The sequence below is a fragment of the Ammodytes marinus genome (genome assembly GCF_949987685.1).
Source record: "Ammodytes marinus genome assembly, chromosome: 10".
Taxonomy (NCBI): Eukaryota; Metazoa; Chordata; class Actinopteri; order Uranoscopiformes; family Ammodytidae; genus Ammodytes; species Ammodytes marinus.
The window spans coordinates 7,810,726-7,838,144 of record NC_137214.1 but is presented as its reverse complement, the minus strand read 5'-3'; the positions used below and the strand labels follow the sequence as shown (position 1 = coordinate 7,838,144).

General features: G+C 42.4%; 3 protein-coding genes across 3 annotated transcripts; 1 reads left to right on the top strand and 2 right to left on the bottom strand.

Moving 5' to 3' along the window:
- Positions 1-88: 88 nt before the first annotated feature.
- pofut4 (protein O-fucosyltransferase 4) lies at positions 89-5,476 on the bottom strand. The gene is made up of 5 exons (XM_080036131.1): positions 5,343-5,476; positions 4,343-4,687; positions 3,284-3,667; positions 1,270-1,892; positions 89-1,019 (listed from the first exon to the last, which is right to left on the bottom strand). The coding sequence occupies exons 1-5, from the start codon at positions 5,343-5,345 to the stop codon at positions 869-871; spliced, it is 1,506 nt and encodes a 501-aa protein (XP_079892257.1). The 5' UTR covers positions 5,346-5,476; the 3' UTR covers positions 89-868.
- Positions 5,477-7,933: 2,457 nt separating this feature from the next.
- Positions 7,934-11,554, top strand: rab9b (RAB9B, member RAS oncogene family; the record flags this gene model as incomplete). The annotated part of the gene is made up of 1 exon (XM_080034970.1): positions 7,934-11,554. The coding sequence occupies one exon, from the start codon at positions 7,934-7,936 to the stop codon at positions 8,543-8,545; it is 612 nt and encodes a 203-aa protein (XP_079891096.1). The 3' UTR covers positions 8,546-11,554.
- Positions 11,555-13,989: 2,435 nt separating this feature from the next.
- Positions 13,990-21,290, bottom strand: plp1a (proteolipid protein 1a). Its single transcript, XM_080035165.1, has 7 exons — positions 21,189-21,290; positions 17,311-17,497; positions 16,500-16,656; positions 15,935-16,103; positions 15,277-15,350; positions 15,080-15,145; positions 13,990-14,171 (listed from the first exon to the last, which is right to left on the bottom strand). Exons 1-7 carry the CDS (start codon positions 21,190-21,192, stop codon positions 14,091-14,093), a joined length of 738 nt encoding a protein of 245 aa, XP_079891291.1. The 5' UTR covers positions 21,193-21,290; the 3' UTR covers positions 13,990-14,090.
- Positions 21,291-27,419: the final 6,129 nt, after the last annotated feature.

Sequence of the window (27,419 nt, the reverse complement as noted above, 5' to 3'; positions counted from 1 at the left end):
ACACACACACACACACACACACACACACACACACACACACACACGTCAGTCATGGAGTCTCAAGCCTCATTTAGACATTATAGAAAAGCATTATGAAAAAAGAATATTGCACATTAACATGTAGTTAGCATCATGTAACAATGTTATAAAGTATGTGCCACTGAACATGATTAGATGAGGACCATGGACATATAAAGAGGACCTGTTCCTGAGAAGTACTTAGCCAAATGTAGCGATTTCCCATGGGGGGCGAGTTTGCACTTAACCTGTGTCCATTTCTTTGTGAAATAACATTGTCCTTGCATAGTCACTTTAAATAGCTGTGTACATGGAGGCAATCTTTTTTAGCTTTTAACCATCAGCAACTGTAAAAAGAAGCTAATCGTCCCATTGGCCGCTGTCTTGATGGTCTTCACACGCAGTTAGTCAGCGCTCCCTTTGGTACAGGGGACAAGTCTTTTGGCTCTGGCCCAGTCCAATAAAAAAAAAAATAAGCCTTTCCCTCCCTTGAGAATGTGCCTCTCTAGAACAACTGCAGCGCATCCAGTTAATGTTAACAATGCCAGCAGGGCCCGGTAACTGCTGCTATGATGGCACCTCGGGGTTATGGCAATAAAACCCACTTGAAAACATTATTTTCCCATTACTGAACCTGGGGACAAAAAAGTCTCATGTCTGCTGAACGCAATATCAAAAAAGCTGGAACGGTAGAACTTAAAACTGCTCATAAAGGGAGAAGGGGGGTTTGGCTCAGGAGCAAGAAGAGAGTCATTTTGGCTTCAACGCGTCATTCTAACAGCATAATATGTGACAGTGCTGTAATACTGGAAGTGCTCCATCCATGGTCTGTTTATTCGGAGGGCCTGTGTCAGTGTTTTCCTCTGGCCCGGTTCATAGAGATACTTTGGATGTGTTTCCACAGCAGTGAAGGGTCTGACTGGTTGTGTCTTATCAGGGACTCCAGCCCCTCTGCCTGGTCCAGGCTCTGCCAGTAATCCTGAGGCCAGATTTGCAGCCACCTGTGGGACAGATACACACACAAAAAAACAGATTGGAGCTCATCACGGGACTGTGTTTTAATAAGGCTGATTTCTCTCCCCTACCCTCAGGATGTTTTTATTAACATTAGAAGAACATAAAAAGTTAAAGGATTTCTACGGAAGAGGATAAGGGACATAATACATAAGGGTGCATAATGTGGGCCTAATACTAATCTGTAGATTTCACATCTTGAGCCCAGTTGAGTGACTAATTGAAGAGAATACTCACGCATCATCCTCCGGTAAGTCCTGGACATTCCCGTACCCGGGGCTGGGCAGAGGGCAGCCCATGTGGGCATTGTTGGCCATTCTAGGTGGAGGACGCTCGCTCTTCTTTGGGTTTTTCCTATACGCTTTTTCTGCCGCTAGTCTGGCATTCTCTCTGTCACACACGTAGCATTCAAACCCATTCAAATAATTGGGTTTACTCATGTCGTTGACGCCCCACTCGCGGGTCTCCAAGGCTTCCATCAAAAGAGCGTTGGTGATGCGTTTGGGGTGCTTGAACTCTAGATATCTAGCGTATTCGTCGTCGTTTTGGTCTAGGCGTTTGAGGAATTCTGCGAGGGCTTTTGGCGAGGGGAAGTGATCTATGACTATGGCGGAGTGGTCGTTGGGCATCCAGTCAGTCACTACCGAGGAGCCCCTGTAGACGGGCACACAGCCCTGGTGGAGAGGCCTCCACAGCTTCTCCGTCATGTAGTCGTCACACAGGCCGTTCTCCAGAGCCAGGTGGAACTTGTAGCGGGAGACGAAGTTCATGAAACCGGGCTCTTCTCCGGTGGCCGTGGATGTGTCCTCAAGACGCTCGGGCAGAGCTTTGTTGTTCAAGCATTTACCGTAAGAGTCCACCTGTAATGGAGAGAAATACAAGGTGTGAGAGACAGTGGCATACTTCTTTTTTTGTTTCTTTTAAGATTTAAAAGACACATTAACTTGAATGTTCATTTAAACAGAATGTATTTTTTTTTTACAAACAAATGAATACTAGTCTGTTTACATGAACATGCAAGTTAATCCATCAAGTTAGACTAAATGAACTTTTTTTTGAAGTAAAACAAAGACACAAACACACAGCACCAACAACAACATCAACAACAGAAGACAAAAACATAGCTTGAAGGTGAATTGCCAACACATCATGTCAGTGAGACAGTGGCATACGTAAGAAACATTTCAGAGGGAAATCATTATTGTGACATAGGCTCACTTTTAAAAGCATATGTTGTTCAGAAAAGCCCTGATTATACATGTCTATTTGAACCTAACAAACGTCACACGTCGAGGGCTATATTTACAGACCACTTACTGCACTTACATGCATGAGGGAAGTTGAATGAGTTTGACCTCCTGACCCGTGTAGGCGCTGAGTATGTGCAAGTGGAAAACGAGGACGACCTAAGGCTAGAGATGTTCAGTGCGTGTGAGCCAAACGATAATTATTGCAAAGAATGGCCGTGGTGTTGGTTCAAAATGGAGGAAACTAAATGAACATGGTATGTAACAACAAGCTGAAACCTGTACTGACATTTTTCCAAATTCCAATTTTTTTTCCAGTGTTTCTTCCTAGGATTAAGACATAGCAGCGAGGCATTTGGGGGCGCCAGGATGTTTTAAACATTCGCAAATTGCGCCCTGCTGGGACGTTTTAAATGTGTGTGTGTATATCTGCTAAAGGCTCTTGAGGTCTAAGTACAAGCAGCGATGAACAGTGAAAATGTCTGTCTAGTTTGCATATTGCACTTTCACCAGAGTTGGGAAAATTTGCTTTTATTGAACATAAATACATAGCCAAAAATATATACCAATTACAAGTATGTACAGTAAATCTGCCTCCAGCCCATAACACTCTAATGTCACCAACTTTTTAATATGCTCCCTAACCTACCCTATTTTCTTAAGTCAGAAAAAGGTAGCCCTCATCTCCCTTTGTGTTTAATGTGTGTTAAAATATAAATATGAAGAGGCGTCCATATTGCACTATGGCGATAAAATGGAGCGCTCCTCTCTCTCTTTCGCAATAATCCATTTATCAACGAATCAGCCATCAGAATGAGGGAAGCGCCCGCCCATTGTATACCTGATGACGATAGCAAAGATACATCGTGTCAAGTTTGATTATTATTAAAAAGTACATAAAAAAATGTCCTCTTCTTTTTTTCCTCTCCTGTTGCCCTTATACTCTTCAGTAAGCATGCACCTTTGTAATGTCCCTGTCAGAGAAGCCCCTAGCTATACCATACCTGGATGTACTTCATGAGCTCCTGGACGTATCTGTTCCGGTCTGAGGGCACGTCGCAGTGGGACTGCATGTAGAGCACGGGAGCCAGGCCCTCCTCCCTCCTCAGCCGGTTCTTCTCCTCCAGAGGCACCACCACGGGGGCCAGCAGGTAGCCCAGAGAGGGCAGCCACTGCAGGGTCAGAGGGTAGTCCGACTGCCTGCTGAACGTGGCCGTGTAGTTGAAGAGCCTGATGCCCGGCCCGTGGGACAGGATGTAGTTGTTCATGGGAGACTCCTCGTGGAACAGAGCCCAGGTCTGGTGAGGCAGGCGGGGGAGAGGAGCCTCGTACGCCCGGAAGTCTGTGCCGTAGAAGACGATGGAGGCCGTCCGTTTGTACAGCTGGACCTTTTAAAAGATCAAACCCAAAAAGATTACTGGAAGCAAGGACAATGTCAGATGAGAGTTGTTGTGAATGTGTCAGTTCTGATCCAATTCCAATACCTGGATTTGGACATCTGCCGTTACGGTACTGATTCCAATATCAGATCTCTTTTTCTTGATTAATATTAGTAAAACATTTATTATTTATTGTTGCTGTTGTTGGTATCATTTGTAAGATTTGCATGAGACTGTAGTAAAGCACTTTGTATTAAAAAAATCAGCAAAAATGCATCAAATTTATATGAATTCCAAAGCCATTTATTGGAACGGCTTTAAAATGTTACCTGACTGCAAAAAAGCATAATAACAACATTTCCGAGGTTGCAATGGCAAACTCATGAACTCCTTCATAAGGTTTCCAACATGAATATTAAAAACAATAGTGCAAGAACTTTGTCAGGAAATAAATATCTGCCTGGCTAACCCGATCACACCATGGATTATGGATCGGTATGTGGATCAGGGACTTCATTCAGATTTATCATCCGATAAGGGGAATTACAGCCATATCGGCACCCTATACCTATATCAGATAGGACCGGCCCCATCTCTAAAGTAAGCGTGCATTGACCCTGTCTGTCTGGACCAAGAGCTCCAGTAAAAACACTTTGTGAGCTTGAATATATCTGCGGTACCTACCTTGCGGTTGCTTGTGACCAGACAGGAGGACGTGGCACAGTCGATGCGTTCAGTGTCCCCGGGGAAATGTGGGAAAAGCCCTCCGCTCCACCACAGCAGAATGGGCAGCTCCTTGTTGCTACGGCGGTCACTGTTGCCGGGTCCTGTGTATGAACTGATGGAGGCAAACTCCATGTCTGATAGAGCACTCTGGGGCATGAAGGCTGCTCTGTCCGCCCCAGCATCCAAGGCTTCTCCTGGGGGAAGCTGGTCGTCTGGGAAGGAGGCAAAGGAGACCCACACCCAGCACATGACAGCAAACACCCCCAGACACACACAGGGCACCAGCCTGCCCCTAGCAGCCATCTGCAAAAGGGTGACAAGAGCAGAACAGACATTTTTATTGACTGGCATTGTTCGCATACAAGTAGGTCAGCTTTTAACAACAGCACGATTAAAAATGGAGTCAGCGATCAAGTAGAAAGGTGGTTGTCAAAATCACTTTGTCAAAATCAGTGAATATCTCCTCATGATCCGCTCCCGTCTGTGCTGTGTGTGCTGAAAAATCAATCTGGTGATACTGTTAATACAATGCCTAGGCTCTGTAAACTGGCGAGAGAGGGTATGTAAAGAAAGAGGGGGGGGGGGGGGGGGGGCACCATCTAGCAAAATGCCCGTTTAGGCTGTGCACTAACAAAACAGTTTTTTAAAAGTGCAGGTTTTACGGATCGTGAGGATATTCACTAATTTGACAAATAGTGATTTTGACAACAAGCATCATTCTCCAGAATCACTGACTCCACCTTTAACTTCACTGTCTTTCTCCTGTGGGAACGACTCCCCTGTCTTGTCTTGTTTTGTTGTTGTGCCCATAACCCGAAATAAAGCGTTGTAAATACAATTATTTCTCCTCGCAACAAACTTCGTTGAACAAATAAGCGACTGCCTCATCACTAACATTTCAGTCTGTCATACGTGTCAGTGGTTTGGGAGCATGCACCAGGGTCGAAATATTTCCTACCATGTATTACCGCAGAAAACACATTCACGTTGGTTATTTCGTCCCCTTTCCTCAACTCTTCAAGCCAGCGATATAAGGCTGTTCTCCCCGACAGTTTCTTTTCAGGAGCGGTGATTTCAGGACGGAGCCTGATGATAACCAACGGTACATAGGGGATGTAAACAGCTGGAGGCTTGTTCTACGTGTCTGCCTTACTTCACAGTGTGGTCACCAACTAACACAAACATCACAGCGCCGCCTACAGCCCTGGAGGGTGTACTGCAACACGACAACATTTAAACGTTTATTTTTTGACACATTCAACGCATAGATACAATTCACACATTCAACGCCATATCTGTACATTTGTAGTGTGTGTGTGCACTGCCCATAAAACAAAGATGCTAAGAATAAATTACGGAGCAAAACATGAATTTACTGGATTCTTCTGTCTCATTCATAGATAGTATATAAAATAAAATCTCATTGCATATGTACAAAAAAATAGTAGGAAATGATCTGCTCTAATCACGATTAGTTTGAACCCCATATATAGTTTATACTCATTATACTTGTTTGGTAACAGATTTAAACAGGTCCCTTTAATTGTTTTGTATTGTAATATTCTACTGATTTTTTGGGGTGTGGTTTTCATACAAGCCTGTTCAGGTTTCTGCTGCACACACACCCACACATGTAGCTTATTTCTGTTTTATATTGTATGTGAAATACAACTAAAGTAATTATACAAATAATTCATAAAAAAAAACCTGACAGAAAGAAATATTCCTTTGTTTGCTCTTATTATTAATTTGAACTAAATAAGGTAAATAAATACTATTAGGCTATTTCTCAAATGAATTAAAGTTGGTCTACAAGTTATCCTATGTAAAATAATATTTGGAGGTATAGATCTTTTTTAAGTTGAATGACTTAGTGATTTGACAGCGTTTTCCTTTGCTGTGTTTGATTCATCCTTGACCATTTTAATTGTATGGCTGTGCTTGATAATTGCAGTCATGCGCCTTTAATATTGTCAAATCTATATCGCTTTGAGGGGAAAAGTTGACAGATATTTCCAGCTGCTGCTTTAAACATTGGTGGATATCATATTTAAGTAGAACAAACAGAAAATCATACAGTAACCATACACACCTCACATACACACTTTGTTGTCATCTTTTATTGATAATGAAAATGGGTGGGCTTTAGGACCATGCTTTGTCTATGCGGTGTGTTTGTGTGCACGTGCAGCGATGGGGGCGCGCACGTCACGACAACTCAGTCAGATGTAGGGGAGCACAGGGGCAGACCACGCAGTGTTAACTATAGGAACAGGGTGAGTGGAAATACACGTCTATTCTATATTTATAGCAGACACATTATATTATAGAAATATCTCTTCACTGCAACACATGTTCTTGTCTTGCTTACATCGCTCTTAGAAATTGTTTTGAGTCGCATATGCACTGAAGCTAACGGTTAGCCTGTCCAGGGATGGACTGTCACTGTCAACAAGCCTTCAGACCGACTAGCCGGCTAGCTTGCTACATCTTATAACACAGTTGTGTATTGTTTGTTGCTTTAAATCTTTTCGTAAGGTCTGTTACCTGTTTCGGTTCTTAATTATCCTTTGCTCTGAAATGCTTTATAAACAGGTTCACTCAGACTCCAGCCACAGTTGACAACAAGCTGATACATGTTTGCGGTCTGCGCATGTGCAGTGGTCGTCTCCCGTTTTGTCAGCTCATGATCCAGACTCGCCCCTGTTGTTGTTGTGGCGCAGAAACTCCTATATTCATCTGTTTTTACTTGTCATAAAAAACTAATGTGGCCTTAATGTTTTAGAATAATGTTCTCTGCATTGGTTGACAAGTACAGGTTTATGACAAGTCAGTGATAGGCCTAATATGTGTAGTTATCATCCATCCAGCCCAGAGTTTCAACCAGAGACCTTTGGCTTGTCTCTTGGTTCATGCCCCTGGTCATGGTGTTACTGAAGCTAGTCAAACATTACACTCCTTCTCTCACATGGCTTCATTTGTAGCCAGAAGGTTTGAACCTGCGGTTGAACTCTATGGAAGTCTGTTTCTGCCAGAAAAAAAAAAAGCTGAAAACGTTGCCTTGATAATACAAATATCCACATGGTTAGCCATAATTATGAGATGAGGAGTTGAAAGTATTAGATAATGTCATAATAATAACATAAGAAGTCAAAATGATAAGTCAATATGAGATTAAAAGTAAATTTTTCTAAATCTGACAATTATGATTTATTTTATAATTTTGATTTATTATCTCATAATTATGACTCACCATGGGTATATTTTGATAAGCTTTAACTGGTGGAAACGGGCTTCCACAAATACAAACGTTGCTACAACAGCAGTCTTTTTTGTACCTCGCAATCTACATTGAATAATCAGCTGAGTCGGTTTGGTTGTAATTTCACTTCCTATAGTCTTTTTGTGTTTCTCCTTTTATTGTATGTATCCATTTGAATATTTCCTTCTTCCTCTTTCTAGGTTGAATCAACCCTGGTCTGCCACCTGCTGTGGAGGCCTTGTAACCCAGGCCTTTGCTGGGTGGGTGGGTGGTGGTTAAAGGGAACCATGATGAGCGGTAAGAGCCTGCTGCTGAAGGTCATCCTTTTGGGGGACGGCGGCGTGGGCAAGTCCTCCTTGATGAACCGCTACGTGACCGACCGCTTCGACTCCCAGTCCTTCCACACCATCGGGGTAGAATTCCTCAACCGGGACCTAGAGGTGGACGGACGGCTTGTCACCCTCCAGATCTGGGACACTGCTGGACAGGAGCGCTTCAAATCCCTCCGCACGCCCTTCTACCGCGGGGCCGACTGCTGCCTCTTAACCTTCGCCGTCAACGACCTGCAGAGCTTCCAGAACCTGGGCAGCTGGAAGAAAGAATTCATGTTTTACTCTGACGTTAAGGACCCAGAGCGCTTCCCCTTTGTGGTGCTGGGTAACAAAGTGGACATGGAGGGGCAGAGGGAGGTGGGGGAGGATGAGGCCCGGGCCTGGTGCGAGGAGAACGGCTGCTGCCCGTACTTTGAGACCAGCGCCAAGGACGACACCAACGTGACGGCCGCGTTCGAGGCCGCCGTCAGGGAGGTGCTGGCTGCAGAGGACCACATGGACCACGCCCTGGGCAGCACCATAGATCTACACGGCAACCGCAAAGCCTCCCGCGGGGCTTGCTGCTGAGTTGGGGGTGGGGGAGGTCAGGTGTGAAGAGTGAATCCCACCTACCTTCTCTGGCTTATTATCTCTGGCTGAAACGTGCCTCCCTGGCCCAGTCAGATATATTGTTTATGGGACATTATGTGTGCTGCAGGTGCGGGGTACGTCCTCTAAAGATAAGGTGGATAAGAAGATACAGCGGCTTTGAGGAAGGGGTCGTGTCAAGGATTCTGCTGGTTATGTAGATTGTTGACTTATTGCCTTCAATAGCCTTGTGAACACTGAGCGGTACAGTTCGGTTTAGTAAGCTACGGCATTCAATTATTTGCGTTTCCACTGTCAAAAGAGTACCAAAATAAGCGTTCCGTGCTGAGACACCCTTTTGATGGGGTTCAAAGGGTCCCAAAAGGTGGTGGAGCTACACACTGCAGTCTGTTGGTCGGTCGACAGAATCATCATTTCCATGCAAGAGATAAACCAGCGTGTGTTGTCTCCTTGGAGTCGTCCAATGTGAAGAGTCTTGTGTTTAGAGAGAATGTTGGCAAGCAGCTCTTGGTTTGTTGTGAGGCATTCTTCCTCTTCATGAATTAATCAGCGGGCTACAGTGTGTCCCGGCTCCCCCTGCTATGATGTCACCATAGTAACGTAGCATTCAACGGCATGTTACCCGCCTATCAAAACTAGGGCTTATGTTCCGTACCAAACCGAACTGGACTGCTCAGTGGAAACGAAGCACAAGGTACAGGCACACTGTAACAGGCACACTCATCCTTTGTACTCTGTCTGCTTTAAGTAGTGTTGCAACAAAAAGCATTTTAATCCAGCTTCAGCTTTGTACGCCCATGCGGGGGTTGTATCGAACAGTGCTTTCGGAGCATTTATTTTAATTGAAATAACTAAAAATCTTTAGTTAAAACAGCGGACGAGAGATTAGACCAAACAACCTCTCTTGAAGAGCACACTCTTACCTTTGGCACAGTAACATACGGTTAGTCCTGTAACAGCTCAACAACGTCTGTCCATGGAGCTGATTTTTCCAAGGTTTTTAGAGAGACTTTGAACTCAACATCGCATACAACTTTCAGCAGGAGTGGAGAAGCTAACCCTAATCTCAGGCAATTATGGTACTTTGGAACTCCCAACATCAGTATAATGACCAGTAGGATTTGAGGTACAGAGGAAGGGTAGTTCAATTATTGCTGCACTCAAAAGGAAGATGACATAGTTTGTTTTCTATACAAGAAGGGAATTGTGAGCGTTAATTCTGTTTTTTTTCTGACAGCATTTGGGTACGAGCTTTTTACGGTATTAATTTATATCTATTACAACTGTACTTCTGCGTGGGCCCAAGGTGTCGGGTATATTACGAGTTAGGCATTATGAGATTTTTCCCCCCATGATTTATGTACATGGGGCTGTGTTCACTAAGTACGCTTCAGTGGTTCAAACTAAATAATAATAATAATAATAATAATACTGCTTTTGCTGCTGTTGTCGATAAACTGCTGCTGCTGCTGTGTATTTCTAGTTCTGTGAAGCACATTTTCATCCCCCCCATGTGTATTTTTGTCCTTTTTCCTTTACAGACAAAGTGTGTGATATTTACATGAGGCTTAAGTGTTTTGGTCAAGGGCTGGTTGAACTCAGTTTTCCTGATGTGTGAAGTAGGGGATTTTAATTATAAGAATTAGAAAAAAAAAATCATAATTATGGCATGTCTGTAATCCAGTGTCTGCCTTGTTGATGAAGTGGCAGGCCTTTAACATTCCAGTTTTAAGCCTATTCTGTGGGCTTTACTGATAAAACAACTGCTATCACTTCAGTGTGCTCATTGTGGCTCTAATATGATACAGCCTAAGCACAAGGAGAAGGCCATTAAAGACCACTATTATCAATAACATGCCTGATATGCAATGCTTCAAACTGAGTTCGACATGGTTACAATTCATACTCATCAGTGTTCATTTTGCTTCTGAAATAGTGTTCTATTTTGCATCTTCCCAAACAACCCTACCTGTTACAAGAAAATATTCTCATCTTCTGAATGCACACATTCAAAATGGTTATCATTATAGTCCGTTATCTTGCTTTTTATTTTGCTGTTATGTCAGAGGTCTTGTTTATTCTTTCAGCCTGAGAACACTATGTCTTTCAAGTCAAAATATTGCATCATACTGCTGTGTGTGTGTGTGTGTGTGTGTGGTGCGTGCAGACAAATAGCAAACATTACAAAGCGCTTCACTGTGAAAGTGAATTGAATCCGATCAGGTACAGTCATATTTTACCTATGACATTGTTCTTTGCTATAGTGTGGGCTTATAATGAATAGATGTTTCATAGGATGTTGGTGTGATAAAGTGTGGTGAGTACTGGTACTCACAATGTATGAGATTAAACGTTATTAACTGTGAACTGGAGCAGGGCATTTGAACAAAATCAAGCTAGCAGGCAGCCTACAGGAATTCAAGCTAAAACAAAAATGAATGCTGCTAGTTTACCATTGGTTAGTGTTCATATATTCTGCATTTAATAATATACTGTCTCCTTACTGAATCATTTCAGTTCTTCCCGTTTCAGATAATGTAGCGTACCACAGTGTTTACCTAAAAGCAAACTTCCCTGAGAAAAAGTGGGGTAGCATAACTCTACAATATGTTGCTTTTCACAACGCTATCTTACATCACCACTCGTCTAATGTCAGTATTTCTTTTAATGTTGGTCTGTAATATTTATGAATGTAAAAAAAAAATACACATTTCTTTGGGCTGTCCATATTAATGGCTTATGTAAATTGCGAAGGGCATTCATTTTTTATAATGATGGTACTAAATGACACAGAGCATCTGCTTCATCCACAAGCCCATGAGTGTGATTGAAGCTGTCTGAGAGCTGCACTGTTCATCTTAATTATGTGTTGATCTAAATGGAAGACTTTCCCCTCATTTCCTCTCTTTGCACTATACGGAGGATACGACTGGCAGTGCCAACATGCTGACATAGTGGTGAATACTCTCTGCAGTGCTTGGCTACGAATAAAACATGCAACATACCAAATGGACACTCCTATCTTGTCTGTGGTTTTTTTTTGTGCCCATGTTCTGGAAATTCCTGGAAGCTACGCAGCATTAGGAATGACTTCAAAGTTTGAAAACAGAACCTCCTACACTATTTTTAAAAACTAAAATAGGTCACTGGAAATGACATCAGTATAATTCGGCTCTAACATCTCCCTTCAGTCATTTTTACAATCTTAAAAAAGCATGAACTGCTATTTTTTCCTCAAGATCACAAGTAAATTACATTTCTTGAATTTCACACAAGACCAGTGAACACTGTTTATTTTCCTCTTCACTCAGAAGGATATGTAGCATGCAGTGCACACTGAAAAACCTAGAAAAAACAAAAAACTTTCACCATGTTTCACCAAATGACATATTTGGAGATCTCTAAACTATAGAAATACACAGAAAGTATAGATTCTACAGACACTGATCAAATGCAGAACAATAAAGGAAATAATATTAGTTTCCTTTTTTTTATAAATTTAGATGTAACAGACAATGGCCTATATATTTTAATGCAAAAATCAGCAAAAGAAAATGAAGCGAATACTACCAAAATAACTGGAGCTTTTTAAAACCAGCTCAGGTCATGAAACAAACATGGCGTGCGTAGTCAGGATGTGTCAGAAGTGTTTTCGGTTGGTGTGTAGGGAGAGCACAGTGTCCCTCCTCTGTCTCGCTGCAGCATGCTGTACAGGTCATGGCCTTTACTCTCCTCCTTGGGCCTGTGCCTCAGCTTCCTCAGGTACACTTGGGTGACAGCCAAGCAGTGCACCTGGGGGGGGGGGGGGGGGGAGACACAAGAGGAGAGAATACAGAAAAACAAGCTCACAAAATACCTTGGCCCGGCAATTGTGGCAGTAAGCCAAGGGTGGAGCACCAGTTAAACACTTTGTCTCACACACACACACACACACACACACACACACACACACACACACACACACACACACACACACACACACACACACACACACACACACACACACACACACACACACACACACACTAGACACCAGACACTGCACTTTCACAGAACGTTTTCAGAGGCACTCTACACACAAAATACTTCCAAGAATTGTCTTTTTATTATCAAATTTTATCATCACAAAAGAAAAATATCATAAAACAGCAAGCGGCCACTTTATAAATCCACCACTCACCGCAGGGTACAGCTTCCACCAAATAGAAAAACAAATCTACTTATTATGCAGCAAAAAGCTTTTGTTAGTAATATACCCAGTAAGTGTAAAAAGCAGTATTAATTTCAGCTACGGTAAGTAAAAAATATGTGTTATACAATAACTACAACAAAATTCCTGAAGCATTAGAGACAACACAAAGCTGTCATATCTCTATTTAAGAACCTCACAGTCATTTCATTAACAGCGAGAAGGGGGGGGGGGGGGGTGGGGGGGGCGGTCTAACATTTGAACCATGTGTTTCAGGTCCAATAGTAAGAGATCACTTACTATTTTAGTATACAAATTTAGCACCTGGTGCTTTTCGACATCTCAAAAATGATGAGAAAAAAACAATTTCAGACCCTTTTCTAGATCAGAGCTAAACAAATAGCCTATATATTCCTTTGTCAGAAAGGAACTATTCAAAATCGTCTAAAAAATTCCTTCAGTCCCCTCACTCTGAATACATCATTTTCATTGTCCAAAGGGAGATGGTGGGAGGTGGGAGGGGGGGGGGGGTCATTGTGCGTTTGCAGTCCCAGGAGAGAGAGCATGCATTGTGGCTTTAGAAGAGGTCTAACCCTCCCCTTTTGTCCGGAGCACCCTCTCCCTTGACATGTCATCTAACCCCTTGGCGGTGGCCTTGTAGCGCAGGTGGCTTCCCACGACTGGCTCCTTATTGGCAAGCTTTTTAAACCAGACCTGACTTCATTGTTGAGTCTTTTCTGCTCACCCCCGTGAGAAAAGTCCTGAGGTCAGCCAGCCAGCGTGAGACTGCAAATGCGTGTGCTTGTCTGCCACCATGGCAACCACCAGATGTGATGGGGATGGTAGCCATGGTAACCTTATAATCTCCTTTCCTATTCTCCACAACAGCTGCATTTCTAGCTGTGTGGCAAACTTGATTCATTTTGCTTAACTATGTTAATCTATTAGTGGTGCGTTATTTGTATTTTGAGTGCGACAGGGAAACAGAGATGAATATTATAGACATTTACATCGCAAGCAACAAAAGCAATAATTTACAATTATTTTGGTCACGTGGCGCTGAAAAGAAAGAAAGAAATGAGACGGCACGTAAAAAGCAGCAGACAAACCCTCACACACACGCATAACAAATAATACATAACCCTAACATTCTACCAAATAAGAAAAAAGTAGAAATATAAAAAGATAGCATTTTTTATAGAGTCCATGACCACAGGTGATGTGGTGTGCAGAATATTGAGGAAGTAGAGAAGTGTGTTGCCGTCCCTTTAAGATTCCCAATGTTGACGGTGAAGTAGGCTAGTGGAAAGAGCAGACAGGAAGCTGGTGTGAGCCCTAGCACCGTGCGCCTATGCCCTTTCTCCCCAGATACCGCAGAACGGCAAAGTTATAGGTGGTAGACACAGTGTAGGTCAGCTATGGAGAGGACAAAACACAGATAGGAAGTGTCATAAACAGAAGAAGTGAAGACAAGGAAAAATCCACAAGATCCTCTGACTCTACAGGTGCATCTCATATCATTAGAAAATCCCGTAACTAGGGGCGCCCATAGCTCAGTTGGTAGGGCGTCCCCCCCACCGGGCCGGGCCCAGCAGCAGACCCGGGTTCGATTCCCGCCCGCGGTCGTACTCTGCATGTCACTCCCCTCTCTGCCCCATTTTCATCTCTGTCTCTCTGCACTATCAAATAAAGCATAAAAATGCCCCAAAAAATATATATAAAAAAAAAAAGAATATCCCGTAACTTGTTTCAAAAAGTGAACCCCGACCAAGTATTGAGTGGATGAATTGACATACTTTCCATTTCTGTATTATAAATCCTCATGTAATATTTGAATATTTTGAGGTATTGTATTATATTTAAACAAAAAAAAAACGCCTGAAATGTTTAACTTTGTGGTGTGTGATGAATCTAGAATACATAAACGTCAGCTTTTGAATGTAACTACGGGGAAGAAATAGACTGTTCCACGATATTCTAATTGTTTGAGATGCAAAATGATGAACGGCTATTGCTAATTTGATAGCAGATACCATCCGTTTAACAGCTTCCGTAATGGGGCATGCCAGTATAATGGGCTGCACCATTTAGGCTGACTGGCTGGCTGAAAAAAAAAAAAAAAAACTCCACCAGACATTACGGCATTATTATGATGTGTTTGTGTCAGCTGAGAAAAGAGGAACAGAGAGCGATAGTACAGAAGTCATCAGTCATGGAGGCCTGAGATGCCTGGCCGCCTACACTAGAGCGTCACTAAGTCACATGAGCCATATATAACACTATTGTTTTAGCCCACTGTGAATGGCTCAAGCATAATCACTCACCAGAGCCAGAAGAGTGATGCCCGCGCCGGCGAAGGCAGCAATGTAGAGGTCGTAGGTCATCCGGTACTGAGAGGAGAGGAGAATTTTGCATTAATGTGGGTGATGACATGTCGTCTTCGCTTTGCATCAGGCAAAAAATATGATAGGACGTGTCTGACTGCAGAGGCATGAGTTATGAGAGAGCTGGTCCGACTTACCTCTCTGGTCTTGCAAACATTGGACAGAGTTATGCCACAAGCTTTCCCCGGCACTGCATTCCACGGCAGGAGCCCTTTAAAAAAAAAAAAAAAAAAAAAAACACATTTCAATATTCAATTCTAATGTAGAACACAATTGTACAGATTTATATTTAGAGAAAGGGCTAGAAATGTCCTACAAACAGCTCGTCACTGTAGACACCTCTGACATGACATTAACTACATCCTATTTTGTATATTGTTGGTGAGCCCTGGACTTTGCATATAGTGCCACATCAGAACAACATTTCCCATCATCTTGGACCAAATAGCCACAGGTTTAATGACATTCCACTCAGCCTCAGTTGAACTTAGTATTCAGTGCCAATTATTAGTAAAATCTTGCATGTTTACACGCTAAAATATGAGGATCATAGCAAACATTACTCCCCTGAGAAAAATCACCATGTTACCATCGTCATTGTGAGCATGGTAGCATGTTGGCTTACGCATTTAGCATCTTTTATTAACTAAAGAGTCAACAATTGTTGGTTTTGTTCTTTTCATTGGCTTTTTGGTAACAGGTAAAAACTTAGAACAACACCACATTAATCATTTAACGTTACACAATTAGCATAATAGGCCAAGCTCATAGGTTTCCAATAGAGGTCTTGTATACCGTATTGCCTTGCATCCACACAGAGCTGGTTGATACTGGCCGGGGTCTCTGTCAGAATGTCTATGGTGTGGCAGGTGGCGTCCATGTTGTAGAAGAAGTAGACGGGCAGGGCCGAGAAGGCGAACACCAACAGCCACAGCACGGCTAGCAGATATGTCAGCACTATAAACTGTATGAGGAGGGAGCATAGCAGAGCAGAGCGGAGTTAACATTACAGGGTGCATCATCCTAATGAAGTGATACACACACAGCAGGTAATCTAATAGAGTGTTTTTATGAGCCGTGACTCAGGCGGCGGCCATATTCCCTTTTCCTTTCTGATTATAGCTTTACTTATTATCTCACTCCTCTTCTTCTCCACTCAGTCCCACCCCCCCCCCCCCAGTCACTCACTTTCCCATACTGGGTATATGCTTATCTTTGTATGTCCCCAAAAGGGTTTTTAGGCAGCAGCTTTAAGATTTTTGGGATCAGCCCCCCAACCACCACCACAGACTGATATGTGTATTAATCCCATCCCAATATCTCCTATGGGCAGTGTACACTCTCTCTCTCTCTCTCTCACCGAGGAGCTGAGGCAGCGGCCACACATTGTGCTCCTGAACTCTCCAAAGGTTTGCCTGGCCACGCTGGTGGTGTAGAAGCCCTCGGCCAGCAGCACAATGCAGTACAGGAAGAAGAAGGAGGCCAGGCCATAGATGAAATACTGGAAATATTGAATGCTAGAGAGGAGGAACACATTTAGAAAGAAAATGGTTATGTTGTGAAAAATGAATATTATAATAATCTGTAGGCCTATTTCGTAATAATGAAATGTATTATTGGTCAACAAAATAGTGTTACACTCATTGTAAAAGAGTTTGACACGGAAAGGGGGTTTGACCTTGTACTGTATACGTGTGCAGACGGTTGAGGTCATTTAAGATAAGGCCAGAATATGGTTGGTACGCTTTGACAAAGAAAGGTTGTTATGATTGAAATGCTAGGTATTGAAGGCAAAGACTTGGGTAAAGAAAAGTTGGACAGTGATGTATACTGAAAAAATCTAGACACTGTGTTGTCTGTTAATTCATGATACTATAACTGCTGAGGAGAGACTGCCTCCCATCAGTCATATCTGCATTTCCTCTCTGTTAATGCTGCTGACGATGGCTCTCGCTTGCAGGCAAATAAAATATCCTACTGAGAAAACTGGAACATTGTGTCAACTGGTATTTCACTGCCAACTCCTCTCTATACACTAGACAAAATTGATATCTCAGTTTCCACGAGAGGGTCACGATGAACCTATTAAAGGCCTGAGAAGAAATCCTCATGGCAGGGTTCAAAGGGATGCCACTCTTTAATAAATACTTCCAATTTCTTGCCACACTCACATGAAGGCGAGAGTGATGTAGTCCTGGAGGTTACGGGCAAAGTAGTTCTCGATGAGTCTCTCAGTCTCGGTGAGCGCCTGGTGCCCACAGCCACAGAACAGGGCGATGCCAGAGAAACACAGCAGCGTGGCCGCCAGGGAGCAGTAGGGCACACCGCCCAGGCAGCGCATACAGCAGTCATAGCAACCTGTAGGGGTCCACATGCAAGCATCATGTACAAGTCAGGGCACATAGTCAACTGATGCAAAATGACAGACGGAACCTAGGTAGTTCTATGCTCCAATTTACACTCAACAAAAATATAAACGCAACACTTTTGTTTTTGCTCCCATTTTTCATGAGATGGACTTAAAGATCTAAAATTCATTCCAGATACACAATTGTACCATTTCTCTCAAACATTGTTCACAAATCTCTCTAAATGTGTGATAGTGAGCACTTCTGCTTTGCTGAGATAATCCATCCCACCTCACAGGTGTGCCACATCAAGATGCTGATCTGACATCATGATTAGTGCACAGGTGTGCCTTAGACTGTCCACAATAAAAGGCCACCCTGAAATGTGCAGTTTTGTCTCACAGCAAAATGCCACAGATGCCACAAGCATTGAGGGAGCGTGCAATTGGCATGCTGACAGCAGGAATGTCAACCAGATCTGTTGCTCGTGCATTGAATGTTCATTTCTCCACCATAAGCCGTCTCCAGCAACTTCGCACAGCCATTGAAGAGGAGTGGACCAACATTCCACAGGCCACAATTGACAATCTGATAAACTCTATGAGAAGAAGATGTGTTGCACTGCATGAGGCAAATGGTGGTCACACCAGATACTGACTGGTTCTGAGTCCCAAGACCCCCAATAAAGCAAGAAAATGCACATTTCAGAGTGGCCTTTTATTGTGGACAGTCTAAGGCACACATGTGCACTAATCATGATGTCAGATCAGCATCTTGATGTGGCACACCTGTGAGGTGGGATGGATTATCTCAGCAAAGCAGAAGTGCTCACTATCACACATTTAGACAGATTTGTGAACAATGTTTGAGAGAAATGGTACAATTGTGTATCTGGAATGAATTTTAGATCTTTAAGTCCATCTCATGAAAAATGGGAGCAAAAACAAAAGTGTTGCGTTTATATTTTTGTTGAGTGTAGATAGTAGTGAGGGTGCTTACTATGCACAAGAGGATTTTTATTTGTTTTACTCCTCATACACTGTGTCAATATGGACATGTGCTACAACCTGTAAAAAAGGGCTAGTTCACCCAAAAACAAAAAGCTCACTTTACTGAGTTGGTGGCCATGCAGATAGATAGTTTCGGTTGCATTGCATTTGTTCTGGTTTTGATGTTGAGATTATTAATTATTTGTGCTGCTTGGAACCAGGGGTGCACTTCATATGTTCATTATATAATGAATCTTCTGTTCTTTCTGGCTGACATATCCAATAATAGGGATTAAAGGTGGAGTCAGTGATTCTGGAGAAGGCTGGTTGACAAATGATGATTTGTAAAAAAATAAAAATAAATAAATAAGAGAATATCTGTTCACGATGGATCCACCCATCTGTCCGTACTGTGTGTGTGCTGAAAGAAAATTAGGTGTTAATACAAAGCCTAGGTTTTGTAAACTGGTATGTAAACAAAGGGGGCCCACTGTTGTAAGCAACATACCCACTTACAGAGCCTAGGCTGTGTATTAACACTGTTTTTTTCACCGCACACACACACACACACACACACACACACACACACACACACACACACACACACACACACACACACACACACACACACACACACACACACACACACACACACACACACACACACACACACACACACACACACACACACACACACACACACACACACACACACACACACACACACACACACACACACACACACACACTGAGATGAAATATTCACTGATTTTGACAAAGTGATTTTGACAACAAGCATTCTTCAGATTCGCTGACGCCATCTTTATATGTCAAGTTTCTCAGAGCCCAAGATGACATCTTCAGAAATATTTTATTGTCTATCCAACAGACTAGTCTATTCAGTTAAAAATCATATGAAACAGACAAAAGCCACCACATCCTCCACACGCTTCATAATTTACCAAATTCTATCAAATAATCATCCAAATTCTTGCTTTGAATTCTCAGTGGGTCCACAAATCAATGAATCATCTCTGTTACTGCTGTCTCAGCTTTTTTTTTTGTTTGTTGTCGAAACACAGAGCGTTTCCACCAAAAATATCCCTTAGGGCGGCAAAATCCAAACACTAGGATTAAAACATTGAAACACTTGCTACAACATGCTACATTGTCACTATGGGTCTAGCTGCAGCTGAAAAAGACTTTCGACCCTTTTAGTAAAGCTGTGCATTCTTCCTAATAGTCATGTGCTGTTTGAATGGATGCCAAAGGTCCAAGGGCATGTGTCTGCTCTGACCCTGGCTCCAACCCTGACTCCATTCACCACCCAGCATGTGTGAGAGAGTGTGAGAAAAAGGGGGAGGACAGAGAGAGAGAGACACAGTGAAAGGGAGAGGGAGAGAGAGAGAGAGAGGCTGCTTTTGTGTCAACAGAGCAGAGACAACAGTCTTTGTACCGATGCATCATGGGGGTACAAGGGCCACCAATGTCAAGCAAACAAAGACCAGAGGCACCTCTATGCTTGACACACACACACACACACACACACACACACACACACACACACACACACACATACACATAAAGACTTCCTCAGGAACAAGGAAAATGATAGTGGCGATGGAACTGTTTGTGCTGGAAGAGGATGGAGAAGCAAATCTAGGAACAGACAATTGCGACTGTGTGTGCATGTGTGCCATTACACGCTTGATTGCGTGCGTGCATCCACAGACACGCACAATGGGAGCAGACAGACTGTGGTTGGTACCATTACAGTAAACACAGATGGCAGCAGGGGCAAAGAGATAGCTCTTTAATTGAACACATCTACTGTGTGTGTGTGTGTGTGTGTGTGTGTGTGTGTGTGTGTGTGTGTGTGTGTGTGTGTGTGTGTGTGTGTGTGTGTGTGTGTGTGTGTGTGTGTGTGTGTGTGAGTGTGAGAGAGAGAGAGAGAGAGAGAGAGGGACAGACATAGAGTCAAGCAAACTGTGATCACTGTCATCCAGATTGCTATGCCCTGGAAGAGGGAGTTTAAAAATTATGAAACGCAAGTAAACAAGCAAATAACAATCACATATCTCCAGACTTGTTTTAATTGTAAATGAAAGTAGATCGGTTACACATAAGCCTATACTGATATCACAGAGAATAAGAATAGCAAGTATAGTAGCATGCATTTATTCCAGACCTTTAAACAACGTAGTCTAAACAATATTAGGCCGCATGCCTTCACTTAGCCACTACACCTTGTACCAATTAACTAATAAATGACGTCACCAGTCTCACTACACAGCTGAAGCCATCTGAACCAGGTAAGTCCCACAGTGTCTCTCTCTCACTTGTGACTCAAATGAATAAAAAAACACAGGCCTCGTTCTGAAATGCAAAGCTTGAGCCCAGTTTGTCTTTTTTTTTTTTCAAAAATTGAGAAAGATTGCGACCGAAAGCAAATGCGACAAGGCTCTGGCTCTGCAAGTATAGTCCTGCCATCTCAAGCATGAAATAAATCTCATAATATCAGCGGAGCATCAGACGGTGAGTATAGCCGACCTCTACACTGACACAAACACACGCACACACTCGTACGGACACACACGCAAACGTATCAGTGTGCAATCAATCACATACAATAAAATGCAGATTTACATAATAAGACTTATAATACAAAGTATTCTGGTGAGATTCCAGTTACTGGCTGGAGTTTCTTCTTACCCATGTCTGGAAGGATGCGTTCAAGGACTTGTTGGTTACTAGGCCTACCACTACTACTACTACTACTACTTCTGCCTGCCTGTCTGTCTGCCTGCCTGCACTGCAGCTGGTCCGCTGATGATATGCGCGACTTGTCTTCGGCCCCCGTATATCAATCTCAACTCTCTTTCTGTTCCCACCAACAATGGACAGAGCCGCTGATGACTGCGAGTGCAATCTTAAAGAAACAATGTCGCTTTTCAATGAACTTCAAGGCGTAGAATGATGAGGAGGTCAAGGTTCTTTACGCTCGCAGAAAATGTCCCCCTAGTTCATTGTTGACGCGTAGAGCTATTTTGCATATAGAGAGGGAGCAACTTGCAACTTCATATGCAAATACAGCAGGAGAAGAAATGTAGGCTGTTCTTTTTCCCATGTACCATCCCAACTCTGGAGCATACAGTCCCCTTTGAGACAAGGCCATTTGCCTTCTCTGTTGGCCGTCCAAACTGTAACTTTTTATTAGCTTGTTTTTTTTTATTGTCTTTTAAATGCAAATTCTTATTTTATTTTGAACTACTTGTTTGCCTGTTTTCGATTTTGATTGTATTATCTCTTGAATGCAATTTCAATATTCTCCTTAGGTCTTATTCTTAATGTATTTTTATGCCCCCTGTAAATCACCTTGAATTTAATTGCGTCTGGATTGTACTGTATAAATAAACTTCTCTTTCTTATGGCAAACTTTTCATCCTGATAAAAATAAAACAAAGGAGTCATAAAGATGGTGTGGTGTGGGGGGGGGGGGGAATACTGAGATACTGTTTGTCCAATGCAAGTGGGGGTGACTTGTATGAAGTCACACTGTCAATATGAGACTGTGGACAGTCAGGTATTGGTCAGGTGAGGCTCACAGGAATAGTCATAGAATTGTCAGCTGTTATCTGTTTGATTGCAGTGTTTGAGATAGTGAACACAAGATGGCAACATTTGTGGGGGTGTTTTATCTCTGAAATGGGCCAATTTAGTCCTTTTTGAAAAGCAAACTGAAAGAGAAATTCCATAACTTGAAATTCCATAACTTGCATACTTTTGATAAAGTCCAATTGTGTTGTAAAGTTTGAGTCAGCAATTCTTTTCAGCAAATGTTTGTTGTAAAAATCACTTTTTGTCCAAATCAGAGAATATTTCTGTCTGTACTGTGTATGCGCTGAAAAATACACTGCCTACTCTGTACACTGGCATGTAAACAAAGGGTAGTTCTATAAAAATAAAAATAGGGGGCCCACCATAGAGCAACATGTTACAGAGCCTGTGTGTATTTTGGATTTTTTTCAGCGCACACACAGTGTGGACAGGTGGTAGATCATGAGAAGCTATTCAGAATTAAACAAAAAGATGATTTTGATAGCAAACAATTTCCAGGATTGCTTACTCCACACCTCTAAACTGAATAGTTGAAGGGTAATGAGGACTGGCACCTTTTCTCAGAATCACTGCCTTTTGAAAAGAAAAACACTTCCCTGGTTATTCTAATGAGACTGGATTGTTTTCTCATTCGTGACCACAATATCCCTGATGTTTATCCCATAAAAACAAGACATTTTTCGGGGTCAGTGCCAGCTGGTTTATTTGACCATGACAGCTCACGCAACCTCATAACCCGCTATCAAACCTTCAGCTTGAGAGAAAGAGAAAAAAAAATAGATGAAAATGAGATGCACTGGAATAGAGTATCCCAGCATGCAGCAGTGATCTCATGCGACCTGACTGTGGCAGAGTGAGAGACTGTCCTCTGATTCATCTCCTCCCTCTGGCATAATACCAAACAAAATATAAAAAAAAACGTATTATGGCTTCACCAATATGTCCAGTAGATGGCAGGCTTTTCCCTGCCAGAGCATTCGCACAGCAGCCAGGAGCATGTTTAAAAAAAAATCCCAAATAGTCTTCATTCATTGAGTAAAAGTCACTTTTAACAAGAAGTTGCATATATTAATCTTGATTCAGCTTGAATGAACGTTTGACATTTTTTCAAACCGTTTCCAAAATGCCTTCTTCAGAACCACAGAAGACCTCCTTTAATATGAATATGAACACTTTGTAAATCTAACAGAATGTGTAACTCCTTGCTCTTTAATTTGTAATTGTGTTATGGTTCCTCTCAGCTACTGCAGTTAAATCTCACAGTACAGGCCTTTTAGATTATTTATTTCGGAGCTGCTAGCTCAGAAATCCTCAGAGGAAACACCCAGTCATGTTATACAAGCCTTGTTCTCCACTATAACTACACTCAACAAAAATATAAACGCAACACTTTTGTTTTTGCTCCCATTTTTCATGAGATGGACTTAAAGATCTAAAATTCATTCCAGATACACAATATTACCATTTCTCTCAAACATTGTTCACAAATCTGTCTAAATGTGTGATAGTGAGCACTTCTGCTTTGCTGAGATAATCCATCCCACCTCACAGGTGTGCCACATCAAGATGCTGATCTGACATCATGATTAGTGCACATGTGTGCCTTAGACTGTCCACAATAAAAGGCCACTTTGAAATGTGCATTTTTTTGCTTTATTGGGGGTCTGGGGACTCAGAACCAGTCAGTATCTGGTGTGACCACCATTTGCCTCATGCAGTGCAACGCATCTTCTTCGCATAGAGTTTATCAGATTGTCAATTGTGGCCTGTGGAATGTTGGTCCACTCCTCTTCAATGGCTGTGCGAAGTTGCTGGATATTAGTGGGAAGTGGTGCACGCTGTCGTATACGCCGGTCAAGCACATCCCAAACATGCTCAATGGGTGACATGTCCGGTGAGTATGCTGGCCATGCAAGAACTGGGACATTTTCAGCTTCCAAGAATTGTGTACAGATCCTTGCAACATGGGGCCGTGCATTATCTTGCTGAAACGTGAGGTGATGTTCATGGATGTATGGCACAACAATGGGCCTCAGGATCTCATCACGGTATCTCTGTGCATTCAAAATACCATCAATAAAATGCACCTGTGTTCTTCGTCCATAACAGATGCCTGCCCATACCATAACCCCACCACCACCATGCAGGGCCGCTGCTACGCTTTTGGGTGCCCTAAGCAGAATTTGTCAGTGATGCCCCCCCCACCCCCCCCCCCCCCAAAAAAAAAAACACCCAGAAGCTCGCGTCCGCAGGGCGCGAGCGACATTTTTTTGCCATTGCAAGATCTCTGCGACTGCTATTTGGCACATTTGCCAGCATTTACTAACAGAAAGAACAGCTTAACTTGTGAAAAAACTGCCTTTGCAAAGGAATTGAGTGATAGGATCATAGACTGATTATGAGATAATGGGCCCCTGGGCTTACACTCTTAAAGGGCCCCCCACTTGTCCCTATCCAGTCAGGTACACTGAATTTTCTACACGGATACATACAATAAATGGCAAAAACATATTAAGGAAGTCAGTGTTTCCCACAGGATCTTGGGGTATTGTTGGAGGGACCCTGTACCTTGTTGGGGGGTGGGTGGAATTTTTTTTACCTTTTTAAAGTAAAATGCATCAATCTGGTGCACTTTGTGAGGAAATTTTAGAGACTAGAGAGATATCAAATCCTGAGATGCAGAAGGAACATTATTTTTCAGATTTTTCTTAAACAGGTAGCACTCTTTACTCTGCAACTGTAAAAACAGTAGATTGGTCTGCAGACCCATGTTCTATGATGGAGAGGCCCATTTCAACAGATAAAGGGTGGATATGAACAATTTAGAATTCACACATATAAAGTTTATTTGTGTATGTGTGAGGGGGCCTTCAACCCCCTTAGACAGAGCTACTAATGCTGTTGTTTTTAACTTGCTTTTGTATTTCTCCCCTACTAGTTGAGGGGCCCATGATGATTTCTATCTTGTTACATTTTAATGAGTACTTATATTTAGGCTATTCCTTTTTGGACCCTGTTATTGACATCAGTGACTGAGCTCTTTGACTATGCAACATGAAAAGTTACTATCAGTATCTCTGGCTAAGGGCCCCCCTGAGCCCTTGGGCCCCTGGGCCTGTGCCCGGTGTGCCTGTGCAGTAATCCACCCCTGGATAGGTTACACAATTAAGAAAAAACAACGATGGGCCTGTTCATAACTAATTCATATATTTTTTGTAATGTAATGATTATCATGAACTTTAAAAAAAATATATTTTGGGGGGCCCCCGGACCATCTCTTTTTCCTTTTTAATTAAAAAAAAAAAAAAAAAAAAAAAAAATATATAATTACAATTTTTTTTTTTTGGGGTGCCCCCCCCAGGAACTTGGTGCCCTACGCAGTCTGCGTACTCTGCGTATAGGGAGCGGCGGCCCTGCCACCATGGGCCACTCGATCCACAACATTGACATCAGCAAAGCGCTCACCCACACAACGCCACACACGCTGTCTGCCATCTGCCCTGAACAATGTAAACCGAGATTCATCCGTGAAGAGAACACCTCTCCAACGTGCCAGACGCCATCGAATGTGAGCATTTGCCCACTCAAGTCTGTTACGGCGACGAGCTGGAGTCAGGTCAAGACCCCGATGAGGACGACGAGCATGCAGTTGAGCTTCCCTGAGACGGTTTCTGACAGTTTGTGCAGAAATTGTTTGGTTATGCAAACCAATTGTTTCAGCAGCTGTCTCAGTGGCTGGTCTCAGACGATCTTGGAGGTGAACCTGCTGGATGTGGAGGTCCTGGGCTGGTGTGGTTACACGTGGTCTGCGGTTGTGAGGCCGGTTGGATGTACTGCCATATTCTCTGAAACGCCTTTGGAGACGGTTTATGGTGGAGAAATGAACATTCAATGCACGAGCAACAGATCTGGTTGACATTCTTCCTGCTGTCAGCATGCCAATTGCACGCTCCCTCAATGCTTGTGGCATCTGTGGCATTTTGCTGTGAGACAAAACTGCACATTTCAGGGTGGCCTTTTATTGTGGACAGTCTAAGGCACACCTGTGCACTAATCATAATGTCAGATCAGCATCTTGATGTGACCTGTGAGGTGGGATGGATTATCTCAGCAAAGCAGAAGTGCTCACTATCACACATTTAGACAGATTTGTGAACAATGTTTGAGATAAATGGTAATATTGTGTATCTGGAATGAATTTTAGATCTTTAAGTCCATCTCATGAAAAATGGCAGCAAAAACAAAAGTGTTGCGTTTATATTTTTGTTGAGTGTAGGTTGTTGTACAATGTTTTTTTTTAAAATCGTGGCTTAGCTCCTTTTCCTCACTAACACAGTACAGGTGCAATCTTTCAAAAGGATCGCTCAATAGTTTATGACACCGTAAAGATAAAGGAATGTTTGCTTTTGAGAAAGAGCTAAAACAATTAGCCTGCACCCCTCTTTGTGTAGCTGTGCGTTCAGAGATTTGTAAACACATTTTACACCCTGCCTCGTTGATAGTTTATGCATCACTTATCCTCTTTTGATATCCCAATTGTTCCTCCGGCATACACATTCATCAGTGACACATGAGAGTAAGTGCCTTTTGTAAAACATTCCTTTGAACACAGTGTGGTTTCACTCCCAACATCTTAACATGAAAACAACAAGCCTGTTGGTGTGACTGGGTACACTGCAAAACATTAAAAATCTTACCAAGTATATTGGACGAATTTCTATTCAAAATATCTCATGACAATTTATAAAAGGAACAATCACCTTACAGGCAACATTTCAGTGTCACACAGGGACTTTATATATAAACGTTATACGCGTGAATTATTACGAGTAAAAAAAAAGCTCAATATGAGTATTTCTTGCTAAAGTCAAGCTTATCTTAAATTGCTAAAATATCATTAAATAATCTTCTTTCAAGAAATGAAAAGTGAAGTCGGGGGAATAATTCAGGCTTATTATGATACATAAAACTTCTAATACTCGTACAATATACTTCAAAACAAAATGAGTTTCAAGATATCTTCCATGTTGAAAGGCTGAAATATTACATCCTATTTGAAGAAATCCTGACAGATTTTTCACCTAGTGTGTTTTTTTTAAATTAGTTAATACATTTTTTACTTATCACAAGAGAAATAAATCTTGTTTCGCTTGTTTTAAAGAGGATAATAAAGAGTGATACTTGTTGTTTTCCAGTGTACAGTAGCAGTGGGTTTTCTACCCTGTTGTCTAACAGGTGTGTGTGGTGGTGACTTGAGATGTTTGCGTGCTTTCCCTGTGCTGCCCCTCACCTGTCCACAGCCAGGCTCCGCCCCCTGTGGCCGTC